Source organism: Brachionichthys hirsutus, chromosome 2 (assembly GCF_040956055.1).
Source record: "Brachionichthys hirsutus isolate HB-005 chromosome 2, CSIRO-AGI_Bhir_v1, whole genome shotgun sequence".
Taxonomy (NCBI): domain Eukaryota; kingdom Metazoa; phylum Chordata; class Actinopteri; order Lophiiformes; family Brachionichthyidae; genus Brachionichthys; species Brachionichthys hirsutus.
This window is the reverse complement of record NC_090898.1, coordinates 5,752,197-5,767,776: the sequence shown is the minus strand read 5'-3', so window position 1 is coordinate 5,767,776 and position 15,580 is coordinate 5,752,197. Positions and strand designations below refer to the sequence as shown.

General features: G+C 42.4%; 2 protein-coding genes across 2 annotated transcripts in view; both read right to left on the bottom strand.

The window, feature by feature from the left end:
- acot7 (acyl-CoA thioesterase 7) overlaps positions 1–11,910 on the bottom strand; it is a 39,377-nt gene extending 27,467 nt beyond the window's left edge. Inside the window, exons 1-3 of the mRNA XM_068746854.1 lie at positions 11,800–11,910; positions 8,813–8,930; positions 7,696–7,852 (exon numbers count right to left, since the gene is read on the bottom strand). Coding sequence (XP_068602955.1) covers positions 7,696–7,852; positions 8,813–8,930; positions 11,800–11,840 — 316 coding nt within the window. The 5' untranslated portion in view covers positions 11,841–11,910. The remainder of the gene's footprint in view (positions 1–7,695; positions 7,853–8,812; positions 8,931–11,799) is intronic.
- A 796-nt stretch (positions 11,911–12,706) lies between these two features.
- Positions 12,707–13,606, bottom strand: LOC137907858 (transcription factor HES-2-like). Its single transcript, XM_068752217.1, has 4 exons — positions 13,517–13,606; positions 13,324–13,419; positions 13,140–13,227; positions 12,707–13,035 (listed from the first exon to the last, which is right to left on the bottom strand). The coding sequence occupies exons 1-4, from the start codon at positions 13,604–13,606 to the stop codon at positions 12,707–12,709; spliced, it is 603 nt and encodes a 200-aa protein (XP_068608318.1).
- Positions 13,607–15,580: the final 1,974 nt, after the last annotated feature.

The window sequence follows — 15,580 nt, the reverse complement described above, 5'->3', positions numbered from 1 at the left end:
CTGCGAGTTGGATTTGAACCTTTGACCTTCTTGCTGTGAGGCAATGGCGCTATCCAATGTGCCACCGTGCTGCCCTGTATTATCAATTAACCATTGATAATATAAGCAAGCAAACCTCATTATTTGATTATTTATTACTTTTTACAAATAATGGACAACAATATGACTAATTTATCTGCACACCTTGGAAATAAATGCTGTCACTTTAACATTTAATCCAGGGGTCCTCCTCCACAATGTATCCCTAAATCATCCATCATCAGTGAGTGAAGCGTGTGTGACCATGAAACGTGTTGGTGGTTAGAAGCTTTAGCATTAGTTTTGCCTTCTTACAGAAAGTTAAGACACGAGAGATCAAGAACCTAAACTCTTGGATACCACATCTCATAGCAATCAGGCAGAGAGGTTGCCATAGTGATATCTGCTCTAGTCTGCCTACACTTGTCTCCTAATTTGGAAACAGAGCGAGAGACGGGGCCTATTTTGAGGTTGTGTTGTTAAAGCACACGGGGGAGGCTCACAGATTAAAGAGAGCAGAGGGTAGGCAGGTTCAAATGAAATCACTGTGTTAAGGTGTTATGTGCAGCTTCACTATCTCAGGAGCTCATTAATTCCTTCTGGGTAAAAAATCTTGGATTTATTTATTTATTTGATGCTGTGAAATCAAACTATTGATTCATTTGAGAGAGAAATTTTGATTTTTTTTTTTTTACTTACAGCAAAGACATAAAAATGTAGAACTGTATAGATGGGTTGTGTAATTACACGGTCATAAAATCAATCGGTGGAAAAATCAGATATAGACGCTGCATAAGGAAATATGAAGTTGGGCGATGAGAGTGGGAACAGAGGCTTATGGCAAGCTTCTCCTGGGGAATAAAATTAGCATTTCACACCCGAGTTAAAACCAGCAGACAGCTGGGCCACGTTGCTATGCCGACTGCTGTTCTCTCCTCCTCCTCTCATTGGCTCCCATGCCTGCCATTAACCAGGAAGTTCCCCACAAGAGGTAGCTGTATTTACATATCCTTCACTAGGTCTCAGGGCTGAGTGACTCCAGACTATTATTAGCTCCTGCTGGACCTTTTGAGTGACCCGTTTACGAAGGAGGGAGGAAGAGTAAGAGGAGGGGGTGGAGCAGCAATAGAGGGTGAAGCGCTGGAATTAACCAGTTAGCTAAGAACAATTCCCAGAACGACTGATGACCTTTACAGCCAGAATATAACCAGGGAGCCAGCTTTGAATTTCAAAGTCAATGTTTGACCATCTCTTCATTTTACCTTCATAGTTAGTTAGTCCTCAATGCACCAGACAGAACGCAGTCAGCACAAAATACTCAATATGAATCTGGATTTAATTTATCCTGTGAATTCTGATCAATAATGAGGAATGGCTTGCTTGTGTGTTACTGCATCTATGTTTGAACTGCATTCAGTCCCAAAGGAAGCCTCTCAAGAAATGTCTTGGTTACCATTAATAAATTAGTGAATAAGAAGGCTTTTTCTGCATCCACTCTGAACACAAGCTCAACAAATGTCCTCTCTCTCTCTCTCTCTCTCTCTCTCTCCCCACACTCTTTATTGCACCATGCTTAAATTCACCTGGTTGGTGGTGGTGAAGCTACTAATGTAGCCACAGACTGACTCTGATAGTGCATATCAGATCAATTTATGACTGTCATTCAATTTTTTGAAATATCGCGAAAGTATCCGCAATCCGGATCCAATCCGGATAACATTCATTGTCATTGTCATTGATACCCTCCTTAGGATGGGTAAGTTACAAAAGTTCATAGATAAGGAAGCTGGCTGTTCACAGAGTGCTGTGTCCAAGCATATCAATGTCTAGTGGAAGGGCAAAATGTGGAAGGAGAAGATGCATATAAACAAATGAATACTTAAAATAGTTTCAATTGTGGGCCCTGAATCTATAATCTATGAATGTTTGACTTTTTGAATGGAATTATGGAAATAAATGGATGAATAAATGTATGTTATTGTAAGAAAATGGGTGGGTCCATAATAAGCATTTGCTTCAATCTACAACCTTTCAGTTCATCTGGGATACAAAGCCTTTGAAATATTGTCTCTGTTTCATTGAAAAGTTAACTGAAATAAATTCATTCATTCATTCATTCATTCATTAAGCCAAAGCACATTTGATGAAGAGCAAAACCAGGAAAACAACTGTGTGCAATAAGTGTGATAAATGTAAAACAATGCTTTTATTATGTGTGTGTGTGTATTGAAAGGTAGCATTCTTTCAGTACATGTATTTTTGTGACCCATCAGGATTATGAATGTGGTTACCATGCACGTTTAATTTAAGCCTCAACCCACAATGCATCATTCACAGCCCTGTCTCTGCATGTGTATGTGTTGAGGGAGCACAATCTGTGCATGCTGTGTTTTATGTAAAAATAAGTATGAGTGTGCATGCAATACACACATTATTACCTTTGTGAGAATTTTCTGTTCGGTTATGTTTGCGTAGCTGCAGTTTTCTGTGCGTGCATGTGTGTAAATGCCCAATACGTGAGATGAGGGTGTGTGATTATAAATGTGTGTGTGCATGAGTTTACACGGCAGTGCGTGCATAGTTAGCTACATTTCTTTGTGCATGTGTAGATTCAAATCATGCCCAGTGTGTGTGGGTCTACGTAAGTTAATGCACATGTGTGTGTCCGTGCGTGCGTGTGTGTGCATGTGCATGCGTGCGTGCGTTATTAAGATACGTGTTACGCATGTGCAATCCCCCAAGCAGGGACAATCATCACGGCTCGTGCTCACAGTATGCAGCTTTCCCCTGGGGGGCAATGACTGAGGCCTGCCTGATGAGATGCTGCCTGACTCACTGTGGAACCTGGATCCTCGTCTCCTCCCCCAACACACACACACACACACACAAACATGCACATATGAGGCATTCACACGAATGCATGAATACTAAGACATACGCACACAAAGCACAATATACACACTGCAGCAAAATACAAGGGGCATTCATGTTCATACACAAAAAGCTGAAAAACACAAACAAAATAATATAGGCAGGAACCACATCTGCCAGTTTACAATCAAAAAACAACATTCCTGCTTCTGTGTTCCCATTCAAGCAATCCTTCGGCTTTTCCCTGTGACGTATATGCGTAAACCCTCACATCTCTAAATCAGCATGAGACTTATTTTAGAAAGAGGGGGGAGTCTGTGTGTTCAGTGTCCATGGTGTGAGAATGTGCAAGCAGCTGACATCTCAGGCTCCGTGTGCATGCAGGTCGCCCCTACACAATTGTGTGTGCATTAGTCAGTATGTGTTGGGTATGCGCATGCATCTTGTCGAAGCATGTGTGCAGGTGCAGCCACTTGGCATCCATGTCTGCTTGGTCTTCAATGTGTGAGGCCTGACGCTAAGTCTACATGACAGGAGCAAATAATGTCTGCTCCTGTTATCTTCTATTCCCCCTATGCCCGCGGGAACCTTTTAAAGGGCCAAGTGCTGATGAAATCACACACACACACACACAAACTCATGCAAACACATCCATGTACATAGCATATATAGACACATGCAACTGCTGTGCTTATATTCAGTTACACGTGTGCACACAAATATATGTCTAAATTAGGGGTCTCAACCTCGTGGCCCGCGGGATGATAATTTGCTAATGGTAACGGGGCCAGCGAGTTTTATAATAATAATGTGTTGGTTTTCTGGACACTCAAAGAAGCTTTACATTGCGCATTACTCATTCACTCCATACTTGGTGGTGGTGAAGCTACTAATGTAGCCACAGACTGACAGGAGCGAAGCTGCCAATTTGCGCCATCGGCCCTCCTGACCACCAGCGAGATTCACTCACTCTGATAAATCTGAGCATGTGTTTATCATTAATTCACCAATCAGTCTCCTAATCTCATTGTGTAGCTACTATGCCATGACAATAAAGGCTTGCTATTGTTCTATTTCTATTCTATTCTAAGGTTGGAGTCTTCATGTCTGGGTGATTTACGCATGTACACATTCTAATCTGCTAATAACACCAGCTGGGAGAGAGACAGCTGAAGCAGCTTCCATTCTGCCTTGCTGGAAGAAAGAATACTCGTCTCGTTTCTTGCCGCAAGTCAAGTAAATGTTTATCGGTGTTGGTTCTGATTTTCTCTCTTTTTACAGTGTCACAAACCTGACACTCACTCACTACATTCACACAGGCAATGTGGGCAGAGTGTCTTTCCCAAGGAACAGCAACGGCGTGCACATGTGTGGGAGCCGGGATTCGAACCGCCGACCACTCAATCATAGGATGACCCGCTCAACCACCTGCTCCACCGTCACCCCATCTATATAAATGTATCTCTCTTACTCTCCGGTGGCCACCGCAAAACCATCTCGTTTTTTGTCATTCTGTCACGGCTTCCCGATTGGTTCTCGGCCTTCCATGGCTCAAACCTCATAACCGATCCACATCCACCATAACTAACTGAAGCACTTTTTGTCACTCTCACTGTCTGCACTCTGCTACTCCTCATAAAGACCATAGATCTGCCGAGCGTCCTCTCAGTATATCATGAACTCCAGGAAGTGTTTAGCAAATCCAAGGCTGCCTCGCTACCCCTGCATCGTCCTTATGGCTGCATCATCAAGCTGCTCCCTGGCTCCCCTCCAAGAGATTGTAAAACCTGTCAAAACCTAAGAGGGACGCCATGGAGCAATACATCACTAATTCTCTGGCGGCAGGCCTCATTCATCCCTTATCGTTCCCCCGTCGGGGCGGGGGTTTTATTCATAGAAAAGAAGGAAACAACGTTGCGGCCATGTATTGACTTTCAGGGATTGAATCATATCCCGGTTAAAAATAAATACCCATTCCCATTTATTGACTCTGCTTTGAACCTCTGCAACAAGCAACTGTTTTCTCTAAATTAGGCCTCCGTAACGCGTATCATCTTGTCTGTATTAGCGAGGGGGATGAGTGGAAGACCGCATTTAATACTCCTCTTGGTCATTTTGAATATCTGGTCATGCCATTTGGTTTAACAAACACCGTACTCCAAGCTTTAATTAATGGCGTGTTGCATGACATGCTGAATCAGATTGTTTTTTGTTTATCTTAATGACATTTTAATCTTCTCTAGAAATAATGAGGAACATGTTCAGCATGTGAAACTCATACTTAAAACGCTGCTTGAAAACAGACTTTTTGTTACGCTGGAAAGTGTGACTTTCATACTTACTTCCATGAGCGTTTCAGGGTTCATCCTCGAGAAGGCCCAACTTAAAGCCGATCCTGCTGAGATTCGGGCAGATCGGTCGCTGCCCACGACCAGAAAGCAGCTCCAGAGGTTTTGCCAACTTTTATAGACGATTCATCCGCAATTACATTCAGGTGAGTTGTGTGTTATTAAAGACTTTGAACTGTTTTTTTGTCTCTATCTCCGTATTTTGGGGGATCCTCATTCCTGCTGGTTCCTTTTAATCGAACGTACTTTTGTCAAACTCCCGTTTGTGCGGTTCTCTGCAGCCAATACAGCTCTCCAGCATTTAAAGACTCTATTCACCTCTGCACCTATGTTTTCTCATCCAGACCCTTCTTTACAGTTTGAAGGCTAATAAACATTAAAATAAACGTCTAAAATAAATAAAGAGCATTCATTAATGTTCATTTGTTGTTGTTGTTGTTATACATTTTTATGTTATATTACGTTATGTTCTTTCACGTCACGTTAACACTGAGTCCTGTGACGTGTTTCAAATCAAGTGATGCCCTGAGTCTATTCACTTCTGCAGCTTCCTCCTCCCTTCTTCGGGGTCCTTCCCGACAGGTCATGCCCTTCAGAGGGCTGTCTCCGTCAATGCCTGGATGTATATGTGAGCTCCACCTGTAATCTCACATCTCTGCCTCCACCTATATCAACCTGCTCCCAACCCACCAACCAGCCTACCAACCAGTATCAGCCTGTTGCTGGGCAACGGCTGTCTCTGGGATACTTCTTTCCGTCTCCTCTGTAGATTCACTCTTTCTTGTACTTTCATTCTGCCTGCTATGTTTTTGCTCATCAATACTTCTGTCTGCCTCCCTCCTCACCTCTGACTCAGTACCTGTCTTTTCTTCTCTCTCTTGTAGACAGTCTGCTCTGATGCTGCAATACTTTCTACCTAAAAGCTCATTAATGAAGTGAACTCAAGCATTAAGGGAACTTTCCTTTCTGACAAGTTAAGAATATGCAACACTGATGAAAATCATCATGTAATACATACATACTGTGAACGTCAATGCTGTACTACTTTCAGTTCATGCAGTAACTTTACTGTATATATGACAAATAATTGATGCGGTCTGTGTGTTCAGAAATGCTAATATGCTAGAGGTCTGGGTGGTGAGTGTAACCCTGCATACACACAGTATCCACAAAGTATGTTGTATATTGTTTTAATTACTTGAGTACACCGCACACAGCGAATGTATGCATATTCTAATAGTGAACAGACTGCATTACTTATAAAACTTGTCAAAGGTGGACCCTAAAATCTCTAAGTGTTTATTCCCATGTTTCAGCTGGAAAAGCATGGAATTAGTTACAGCTCCAGTCTCTGTGACTTATGCTGCCCTCTATTGGTCAATCAACAGAACACCAGCGAGATGTTCTTCGTTATTTTTCACATTTGTCATTTTTACCTGAAGTTGATAACATACATCTCCAATGTCCCCTCAGGGGATTGTACAACAAATGCAGTACTATATTATATCCTAGAATCAATAGAGTAGTGTGTAATGTTGGATATATGGCACGGAGAGGATAATATGTGTGTCACATTTAATTAATATTTTCCTGGGTGTGTCAGAAAAAGCATTTGAAGAAAAATCTGGAGATCAAATAACACAACTGCTTAATATGGTTAATACATATAAAGTTTGAGGAAGCTAGTATATATCGTTTTTCCGTTTTGCTTTGGACTAGATGACAGGCACCAGACCAAAAATAAAGAAAACAATATAGGAACTTGCAGAGGGATGATGACTAGTCCCCATCATTTTAGCATACATAGATATTAACATTAAATACTTCAGGAACAGTGTTTGTACACGTATATGAGAACTGGTGCAAAAATGATGGCAATATGAAGTTTCGGAGGGAAAATCGGCAAATAAATATTTTTTTGTGGAATAAGCTGTTGAAATCTGCCCTTTATTAAATCCTGTGGCCTCAACCCTCACCAGAATTATAATAATAATTAAAAATTAAACTGTAAGACTACAACTACGCTAATAACAGACCAAGAGTCTCCTTGGGTTTGGTTTGTGGGATTTAAGGTATTTTGCCCTGAGGCTATGGCATATCTTCATAACCTCACTGTCACTTTGAAAACTGTTTCTTGGACTTTTGACTTTTCCATTTGAACTTTATCTCCCTCGTCTCTCACAGGTTTAGCAAAGACACATCAAGATGAGCGCACACCTGCGTGATTAGAAGTTAAGTAGTGTGCCTTCCTCCCACCATTCCTCTGGTGTGCCTGAATTCATTACCCAGAATGCAAACCTCTTCATTATATTCCAGCCAAACATGTAACAATATTATATTTAACACCATTTAAATAATTTGCCAAGAGTGGCAGTTCAGTTCTTATCTCATTGAAATTGTGAAGTGTTTTGAAAGTACCAGGCTGAGCGCATTATAAGATATGAAATAGCAGTATCACCTGTGAGGATGTTCTCAGCCATGACTTTGACCTGCACCTCCAGTGAGTGTTTGGAGGTATAAGTAATCTCAGCGCTGACGTGGACGACTTCACCGATGAACACGGGAGCCAGGAAGTCCGTCTTCTCCACCCGGACCAGGGCCGCCATACAGCAGTCCTATAGAGGAGAAACAAATATGTATTTTGCATATAATAATGACATTCAAGATAGAAAGGGCTTTATAAGTGAACAATGGCTGTCAGCTTAAGACCAGCGTTATGGACGTAGTCAGTTTTTGACGTATCCTGTCTAACCTGTTCAGAGAATGTTGACTGCAGAATGAATGGAGAGCGCCAACTGTTAAACCCTCAAATTTAAATTACACTAATGCTATCTATCATCTTGACAACATAAAGCATGCAATCATCTCGTCCCCGCTGGAGGGGATAAATGCCCTTTCGTGGGACAGATGTAAAAGTTCACCATGAAAACGTTGCCCCATGAACAGTCGTTGTCTCCAGATAATTGAGAGTCTGGTTTGACTTAATGCACCAATTTAACATGTCGTTGGACTCAGCGCTAAACAGCACTGTCTGCACAGACTTCTGTTGCATCTAATCCATCAAACACACGATAGAGACAAAAACCCTGGTTTATTGTAAATAAACTGACACCCAAACTTGTCTCTTTAAAGCAAAATAAAGGTCATATTTAAAATATTTTCACGTAAATAAAATGTATGCATTGATAACAAAAAAGGGAACGTGTTAATTTTCTTTCGGCCGATGTCTCCTTGCCAAAAATAGTGTTTCCCTTCCAAATGTAATAAAGGTTGCCTGATTTCCCTATTGCATTATAAGCAATTAATATGATATATATATATAATTGATGATTATTCCTTTATCTCTTAATAACTTCACATTATTTCATGCATTTCATCTCTGATCTGCTCTATTATACACGTGGCCTTTCAGTTCTTTTATTCCTGTTTTGAATGACAAACATCGAGTATAATGTTTCATTTTATTTCTTTTGGTACTGAAATGAACCTTAAATCCAGATAAAGAGAAAGGATCTCAGGATTTTTGTTCACCCACAGTGTGGCAACGCTTCAGGATTTGGCTGTAGGCTTCTCACCTTGTTCTGTGTGTTGCAGTGTCGCGTGCCAACAAGGCATCCGGCTTCCTCGATCATCTTGAGGATGATCCCACCGTGGACGTTGCCCGCAACGTTGGCATCATCTGGCCTCATGATCCTACAGTAGAAGATTAGTTAGCATGGATGGAAAGATTACAACAGATTTTATTGACGTCTCTGTTTAAAGACCCCTGGACATGTTGCTGGTAAATAAAAAATGTTTTTTAAATAAATGTGAAAATCAAATTTTAAAATTAACTTTTAAAATTTTATTTTTAATTTTTGGGCTTTTAGCAGATTTAAAATCTGCAATCTATTGACACGTTGCTCAACAATGCTTTGTGTTCTTCATCGCCGAGACGGAGGTTATGTAATCGCAGGAGTTTGTTTGTCTGTCCATCCTTTCCATCCGTCTGTTTATTAGCAAGATAACTTAAAATGTTCTGCTCTTTTTCACCAAATGTTGGGAATGCTACCAGGAACAGATGATTAGAAGAGATCCTGGATTCTGGATCAGTTTGAAATGTTCTGTAACATTACAGTCAATGGAGCTTCAAACTTAGTTCCTCTATATCTCGGTTCATTATTGACCAATATTAATGGAATTGGACGCAGTCATGTAGGGTGGAGGCCTCTATCTCATCACCGAATTTCATCTAGATCTGTTCCAGAATGTAGTCAGGGAAAAATATTTTATTTTAACATTGAAAACTCAATTTACGGATTCCAAAATCTGTTAAAAAAAAACACATCAACTCTGATTCACTTTTACTTTTCATGGTTGGTGTGTAAAGACTTAAAAAAAACTTAGAACCTTTTGGTGATAATCCAGATCGCCATGTGGGTGGTGTAACTACAATTGGGAGGCGAATGAGCTGCTTGGCGGAGGTCTGCGCTCTCTGAGTGCTTTTCTAGTTCTATACCATAAGATGGTTTCACAAAATGTTCATGGGCATTGTTTTCACTTGGTTGTTGTGTGTGTGTGTGTGTGTGGGGGGGGGGGGGGTTATCAACCAGACAGACAGACTCATCTCAACAGTCTGAATGGAAGTCAAACTGCTGAGTTTAAATTTATGGATTTTACAATTTCATTTCAGTTCATGGTGATGAAGAACAAGCGCTCTAGTCTTGGTGTGTCTGTATCACACCGAGTCTTCTTCTTCTTCTTCTTTCGGCTTGTCCCTTGAGGGGTCACCACAGCAAATCAACCTTCTCCGCTTCACCCTGTCCTTTGCATCGTCCTCCTCAACACCAGCCGTCTGGTCAATTTCTCAAAAGTCATGTTCTTTTAATGACTTCAATGATCCAAAAAAACCCACACACACACGAACTTTGCATGTGTATTTCACACACTCCTGTCCTCCTCCGATTGGCTGACCATTCCTCCTCCACCTCCTCGGCTGCCTTGTTGCTCTGAGACATGTTTTCTCTTCACATTTAAATGATCTCTTCCCTGTAACGTCCACAGACTTTGGAGCTGTGGTTGCTGCAGAGTGATTTTGTGTAGAGAGCCCGCCTTCCTGAGTCAGGACTGGTCAAACAATGGTGAACAACAAGCCTTTACATGAGTCAAGTAAACAAGTATGTTAGCTTCAGAAAAACGGTTCTTGCTGTTGTTTCTGGCCCGACTCCCACCAAACAAAGCACAGTCAATCACACGGAAGTGAGTGGGCGGAGAGAAATCTGTTCAAATGCCAACCGGTGTATTCACAAACTTGTAGCACAACTCTGAACCCCATGCACACACGGACATAAGACTCTCCGCGAGTCATGTGGGAGGGGGGGGGGGGGAACAAGGAACCAACAATCAAGACTTGCAGCATCATCTTCAGGAGGAAACGCAGCCCCCCCCAGAATGCTAAACTACTGAAGTACGCAGATGACACCACCCTCATTGGGCTGACATGGATTAATCCTCCCACAGTTTGGGGACCATCTGGGGACCTGGTGAATTCAGAGCCTGGTGCTGAACACTGTGAAAGCAGCAGAGGTGGCCATTGGCTTCCTGTATAGAATCCAGCTCCACCCGCCCCCTTCGTGCTGTAGCTTCACAACCCACATCATGGAGTCCTTCTATTTCCTGGCAAGCACCATCTCCCAGGACGACAAACATCAACTCTCTCACCATAAGACGTACAGCAGGCCGTACTCTGCCTGCGATGGCTCAAAAGGTCACGTCTGGCGAAGTTATCCGGTGGTGCACTTTTACACTTCCATCATCAAATCAGGCCTCCTCCGTCACCAAAGCCTCTCAGATGAGCGAAGAATCGTCTTCATCAAACCAAGTGGAGTTGACTTTTTTTTTGCTCTTTATTATTTCCATATATGTATAAGAAACGTTAAAACGAAACTTGAAACACAAGGCTGTGTTTTATGAACCATGTAAGAGTTTAGTCTCTGGTCTCCTTGTCGAAGACAGGGAGGAGAACCCAAAAAGGACGACAGGAGAAGGGAATCCAGAAACGTCACTTTAATATAGCAGGAAGATCTGGTGGGTCTCTGACACTCCTACAATGAAGTAAAGTTCTAGATAACCCCCCCCCCCCCGGAATTCCGTTTACAGATGCGTAAAAACATGTGAACCTCATCATTAGTGGAAATATGAATTGTTACGTGTTTACAAGATAAACATTTAAACCTCTTCGAATTATTATTATTTATTTATTTATAAATACTTTCGTTTCCGTGACTGAAACGAAAGTATCGTGTTCGTCTGCCGGAGCTATAACCACGATGAGGCCATCGCATATGACGTGCGTCATACAGGAGGTCTGAGCCTCTAATGGGAACCGACTGACGGGCTGATTCCTGAAAACACGCTGTTTGATTTCATTCTAAACGTTAGCTGCGGTCCGCCACCGGTAGAAACGCAGCCGCGTCCTGTCCGTCACATCGGCATAAGAAACGGATTATCAAGGGACATCCTGTCTGCTAAAACTGTGCGTTAACACGTGAGGCTTCTCCGCTTTTAGCATTAAACATCCTACCTGCACAACTGAACGGGAGACGCTGCCTCCGGTACCGCCATGGTGAAGAGAGCTACGGGTCTGGTGGTGCCTTCTCCGTGTGATGTGAAGACAAATCCGGCTGCTCGAGTTTCGACCTCCCTCGAAGTGCACAGCAGGAAGAAACGTAACAGTTTCATGGCTTCCAGCCGCCGGTAGAGTGCGGCAGAGACCGCGTTGACGCGTAACCGTGACGGTGATGCAGTACCTCGCGCCGCCTGACCGAGGCACGCTTTGACTGTCATGTTCATCCAGCACTTTGCTGTTTTATTTCCCCGCGCGTTTTTTAAAACTCGAGTGAGGTCTTCATTTTTTTTTTTTTACTTTGTGATAACGTTTATAGACGCTATGAAAAATAAAGACAATATTCTCGTAACTTACACACACAAAAAACAACAACACGATTTAACCACGATATCGTAGTTTTATTTTTTCAGTTACTGAATATAATATATATATACACATTTATATTTACATCTACTGTAAATAGCAAATATAACACATCCCAACAGAGATACTTCAATTACCACATATTATGCATACAAAGTTCATCTGCGCAGACTCAGGACAGAGAAGTCTATCATGCAGATTCATACAAAGTGACCCTTGGGGTCTTACAGGGCTGTTTCAATGGCCCTTAATCACTTAGTCCTCAGAGAGGTCTAAATTATAACAAATACATACATGCAGATTTGAAAAAAATACGACTGTCTACACTTGCCAACTTAAACAGGACAACGGACGCGCGCGTAAAAAGTATACAATACTCAGCAAAAACGATGTATCGATGAATTCTTTACTCTTCATCAACGGAAACGAGGTAATCATTCACTGCGTGTATTTACGTTATGCTTTCGAGATGTGCTTCCTGTACATGAGTCCAGTACTTCTACCAGGGCCGCCACATAACAGCGCTGACAGGCTGCAGATGCTGCTGCGCTCCAGCCGTCGCTCCGCTGCTGTTGCTGCGCGACTGGCTGTCCATTCTGGCGCTGACGCAGGATTTGAGGTTCATAAGTCTTTGTTGAATATGAGGAAACCCCGCGGAGCTCTGAGCGCAGCAATTCAGACATGGTGGGGTGAGCGTGGCAGACGTGGAGCGCCGAATGAAGTCTTCCACGCGTCGGCACGCGTCTCGATCCAGATTCGTTTTGGGAATCAAGGCGGAGACGCGCTGGAGACAGGCTTTGTAGCCATCTTTGTGACTATCTGTGGAATCTAAACAGGAATGCAAGTCTTAATTTGGTGCTTGGAGGACTATTACGAGTCCCCTGTACAAGTATTTGTCTATTGGCAAGAGCCTAATAAACAGAATAACTTACTTTTCGTGTTACCGGGAGGGATGTCGCTCAGGAACCTCACAGTCATTTCCAGGATGTCGGCTTTCTCAAGCTTGGAATAGCATATCTTCTGGGGGGGCATTAAAAAGTAAATGTTATACACATAACATAGTGAAACATCCAGAATATCATATGTATACTGTATCTGAAAATAAAAATAACTTACATCTCTGCCTGTGAGGGGAACGATGAGGTTTTTCAAATGGTTCAGACTGTCGTTGATACGGGCGCGCCTTCTTTTTTCCATCAAAGGCTTCATAGTCTGTGGATCATTCCACAATCAATGTGAATCCGTTACCTTGAGCGCCAAACTGAGACATTATAATAGAAAGAAGAAACATTTCGGAGCTTTTACTCACCTTTCTGAGCTCAAGCGCCTCCTTTCTTTTGGCCACAGTTGGCCTTGGAGAATATGAGAGCAGAGTTTCACAATTCGTGTTGGGAGACATGTTCAGCGTTGTCTTTGTGTCAGAGAAGAGTGAGTCCAACGCAGAAGTCGAGGAGGATCTGTCCGTAACGGGGGGTGGAGAGCCGTGGTATTTATCCCGGTTCGTGGTGCCCATTACGCGCGTCACGGGTACGCCCCCAAGCCAACGCCAAACGATATGGAATAGCCACGCATTGGATGAAACCAATACGAAACGAGAAAATAAAACAAGATAGCCATCTGTCTTCTTCTATAATTCATGCATGACAATTGCTTTGTGTGTCTGCGTTATGAACCACTTCAAAATCGGCGTCAGGAAGCTGGTTTCAATGCGCGCAAAGAATTTTAAATATTCACGCGTCAAATGTTCGTTTACCAAAAACTAACTCTACGCAGTCTTTCTATTTACAAAATATTGGAAATGTACATCTGCCATTCAATCTATTTGATTGATTGAATGGCAGATGGAATATATTGTTTGTAAAATAATCAAACAAGTTTAGATACCAGATAAAAATTAACCGAAATGAAAGTACACAAAACACAAAATGTAGCTTATATAGCATTTATTTATTTTGTGTATGAAACATAGCAGAATGCAATACAATATTTTCTCCACAATGGGTTGATTGTTTATGATCGAATATGTGTTATTCTCTTAAAGTATGTCTAATTTGCTTGTTAAAGTTGTATTAGATATATTTGACAACAGACATACTTTGCTATTTACACACATCGGGGTGCAACACACGCGAGACTCAGATAGGGGTCGGGCTTGTATGTCTGCAGGGTTACAGACTCGTCCTCCAATCTCCTATACCCAAGCCACGCTACTTTCAAATAACAGCTGCTCTTAGAATGTGAAAACATCGGGCGGTTTTTTTATTGCTCTGTCTGCCCGAGGGGGTGTCTACCATATAGGACCTTTTTCCACTCAGTCAAAACCTCGCACAGGGCGGTGGGGGCAGTAAAATGAGGGTCTGGCGAGGGAGCATTTACTGTATTTCAATCACATTATAGTCACCGAAAAAGTGTTATAAATATTTCTCATATTGACTTAACCAGTTTATTTTTATTTTTTTCAACCATGGATGTTTTCAGACCCCAAAAAGACACGACCAGCCATCAAATGCCACTCAGGGGAACCACGCGCGCAGCACGCGCCACGCGTACCAGATGGCTGTCTGTTACTGAGCCTTCTCTGCTCCACGCCCTCCACTGGGATTCCACCCCCAACACCTCTGCACCGCACCAGGATCCCGAGGAGCCATGTCTCCGCATGTTCCACGACTCTATCCCTCATGCATGCGCGCATACACACACACACACACACACACACACAGGCTGCTTCATTTGTCTTCAAACTGTTTTTCCATAACCTTAACTCGCATGACACATAGAGACGCAGTTTTGGCGTGGGTGCCCCATCTGCATGCGTCCTATGTGGGTCCATGTTGTTAGAGTACCCCCCCCATCGAATCTGCGCTGCAATTGTCTCCTTCTGACTATTTGAGCGTCCAAGCTATCAGATGATGCTTGTTGATCAATGTTATAAGCACCAAGATAAATCTGTTCTCAGTCTGAAAGGTGTTTGTGTGGCAGAGCAGACAAACTTCTTTCTGAAGACGCGGTTCACATTGGGATATAGATCGTCCAAATGGATTTTGATTAGACGGACACCGAATAAAAATATATATGTAAAACGTTGATGAAATATTAATTTCGTCCAACATAAACGTATATTTATTTTTGATACATCATTCATTCAATTACCAGCAGCTTTTTCTTTTGCGTTTTACGCCGTTTTATGAATGGTTGCAACGATTTGGAGGCTTTTCAGCTTTGTTATTTCTACAACTTGAGAAATTGGCAACAGTTTAAGTATGAAGGTGACAGACATACAGACATGCAGACACCCTTTGTGTCCGTTGGGACATGCGGGCTGAGAGGCGCACTTGCTGCACGCGCCCCCTCGCCGCCCCTCCTCGCGGGATGA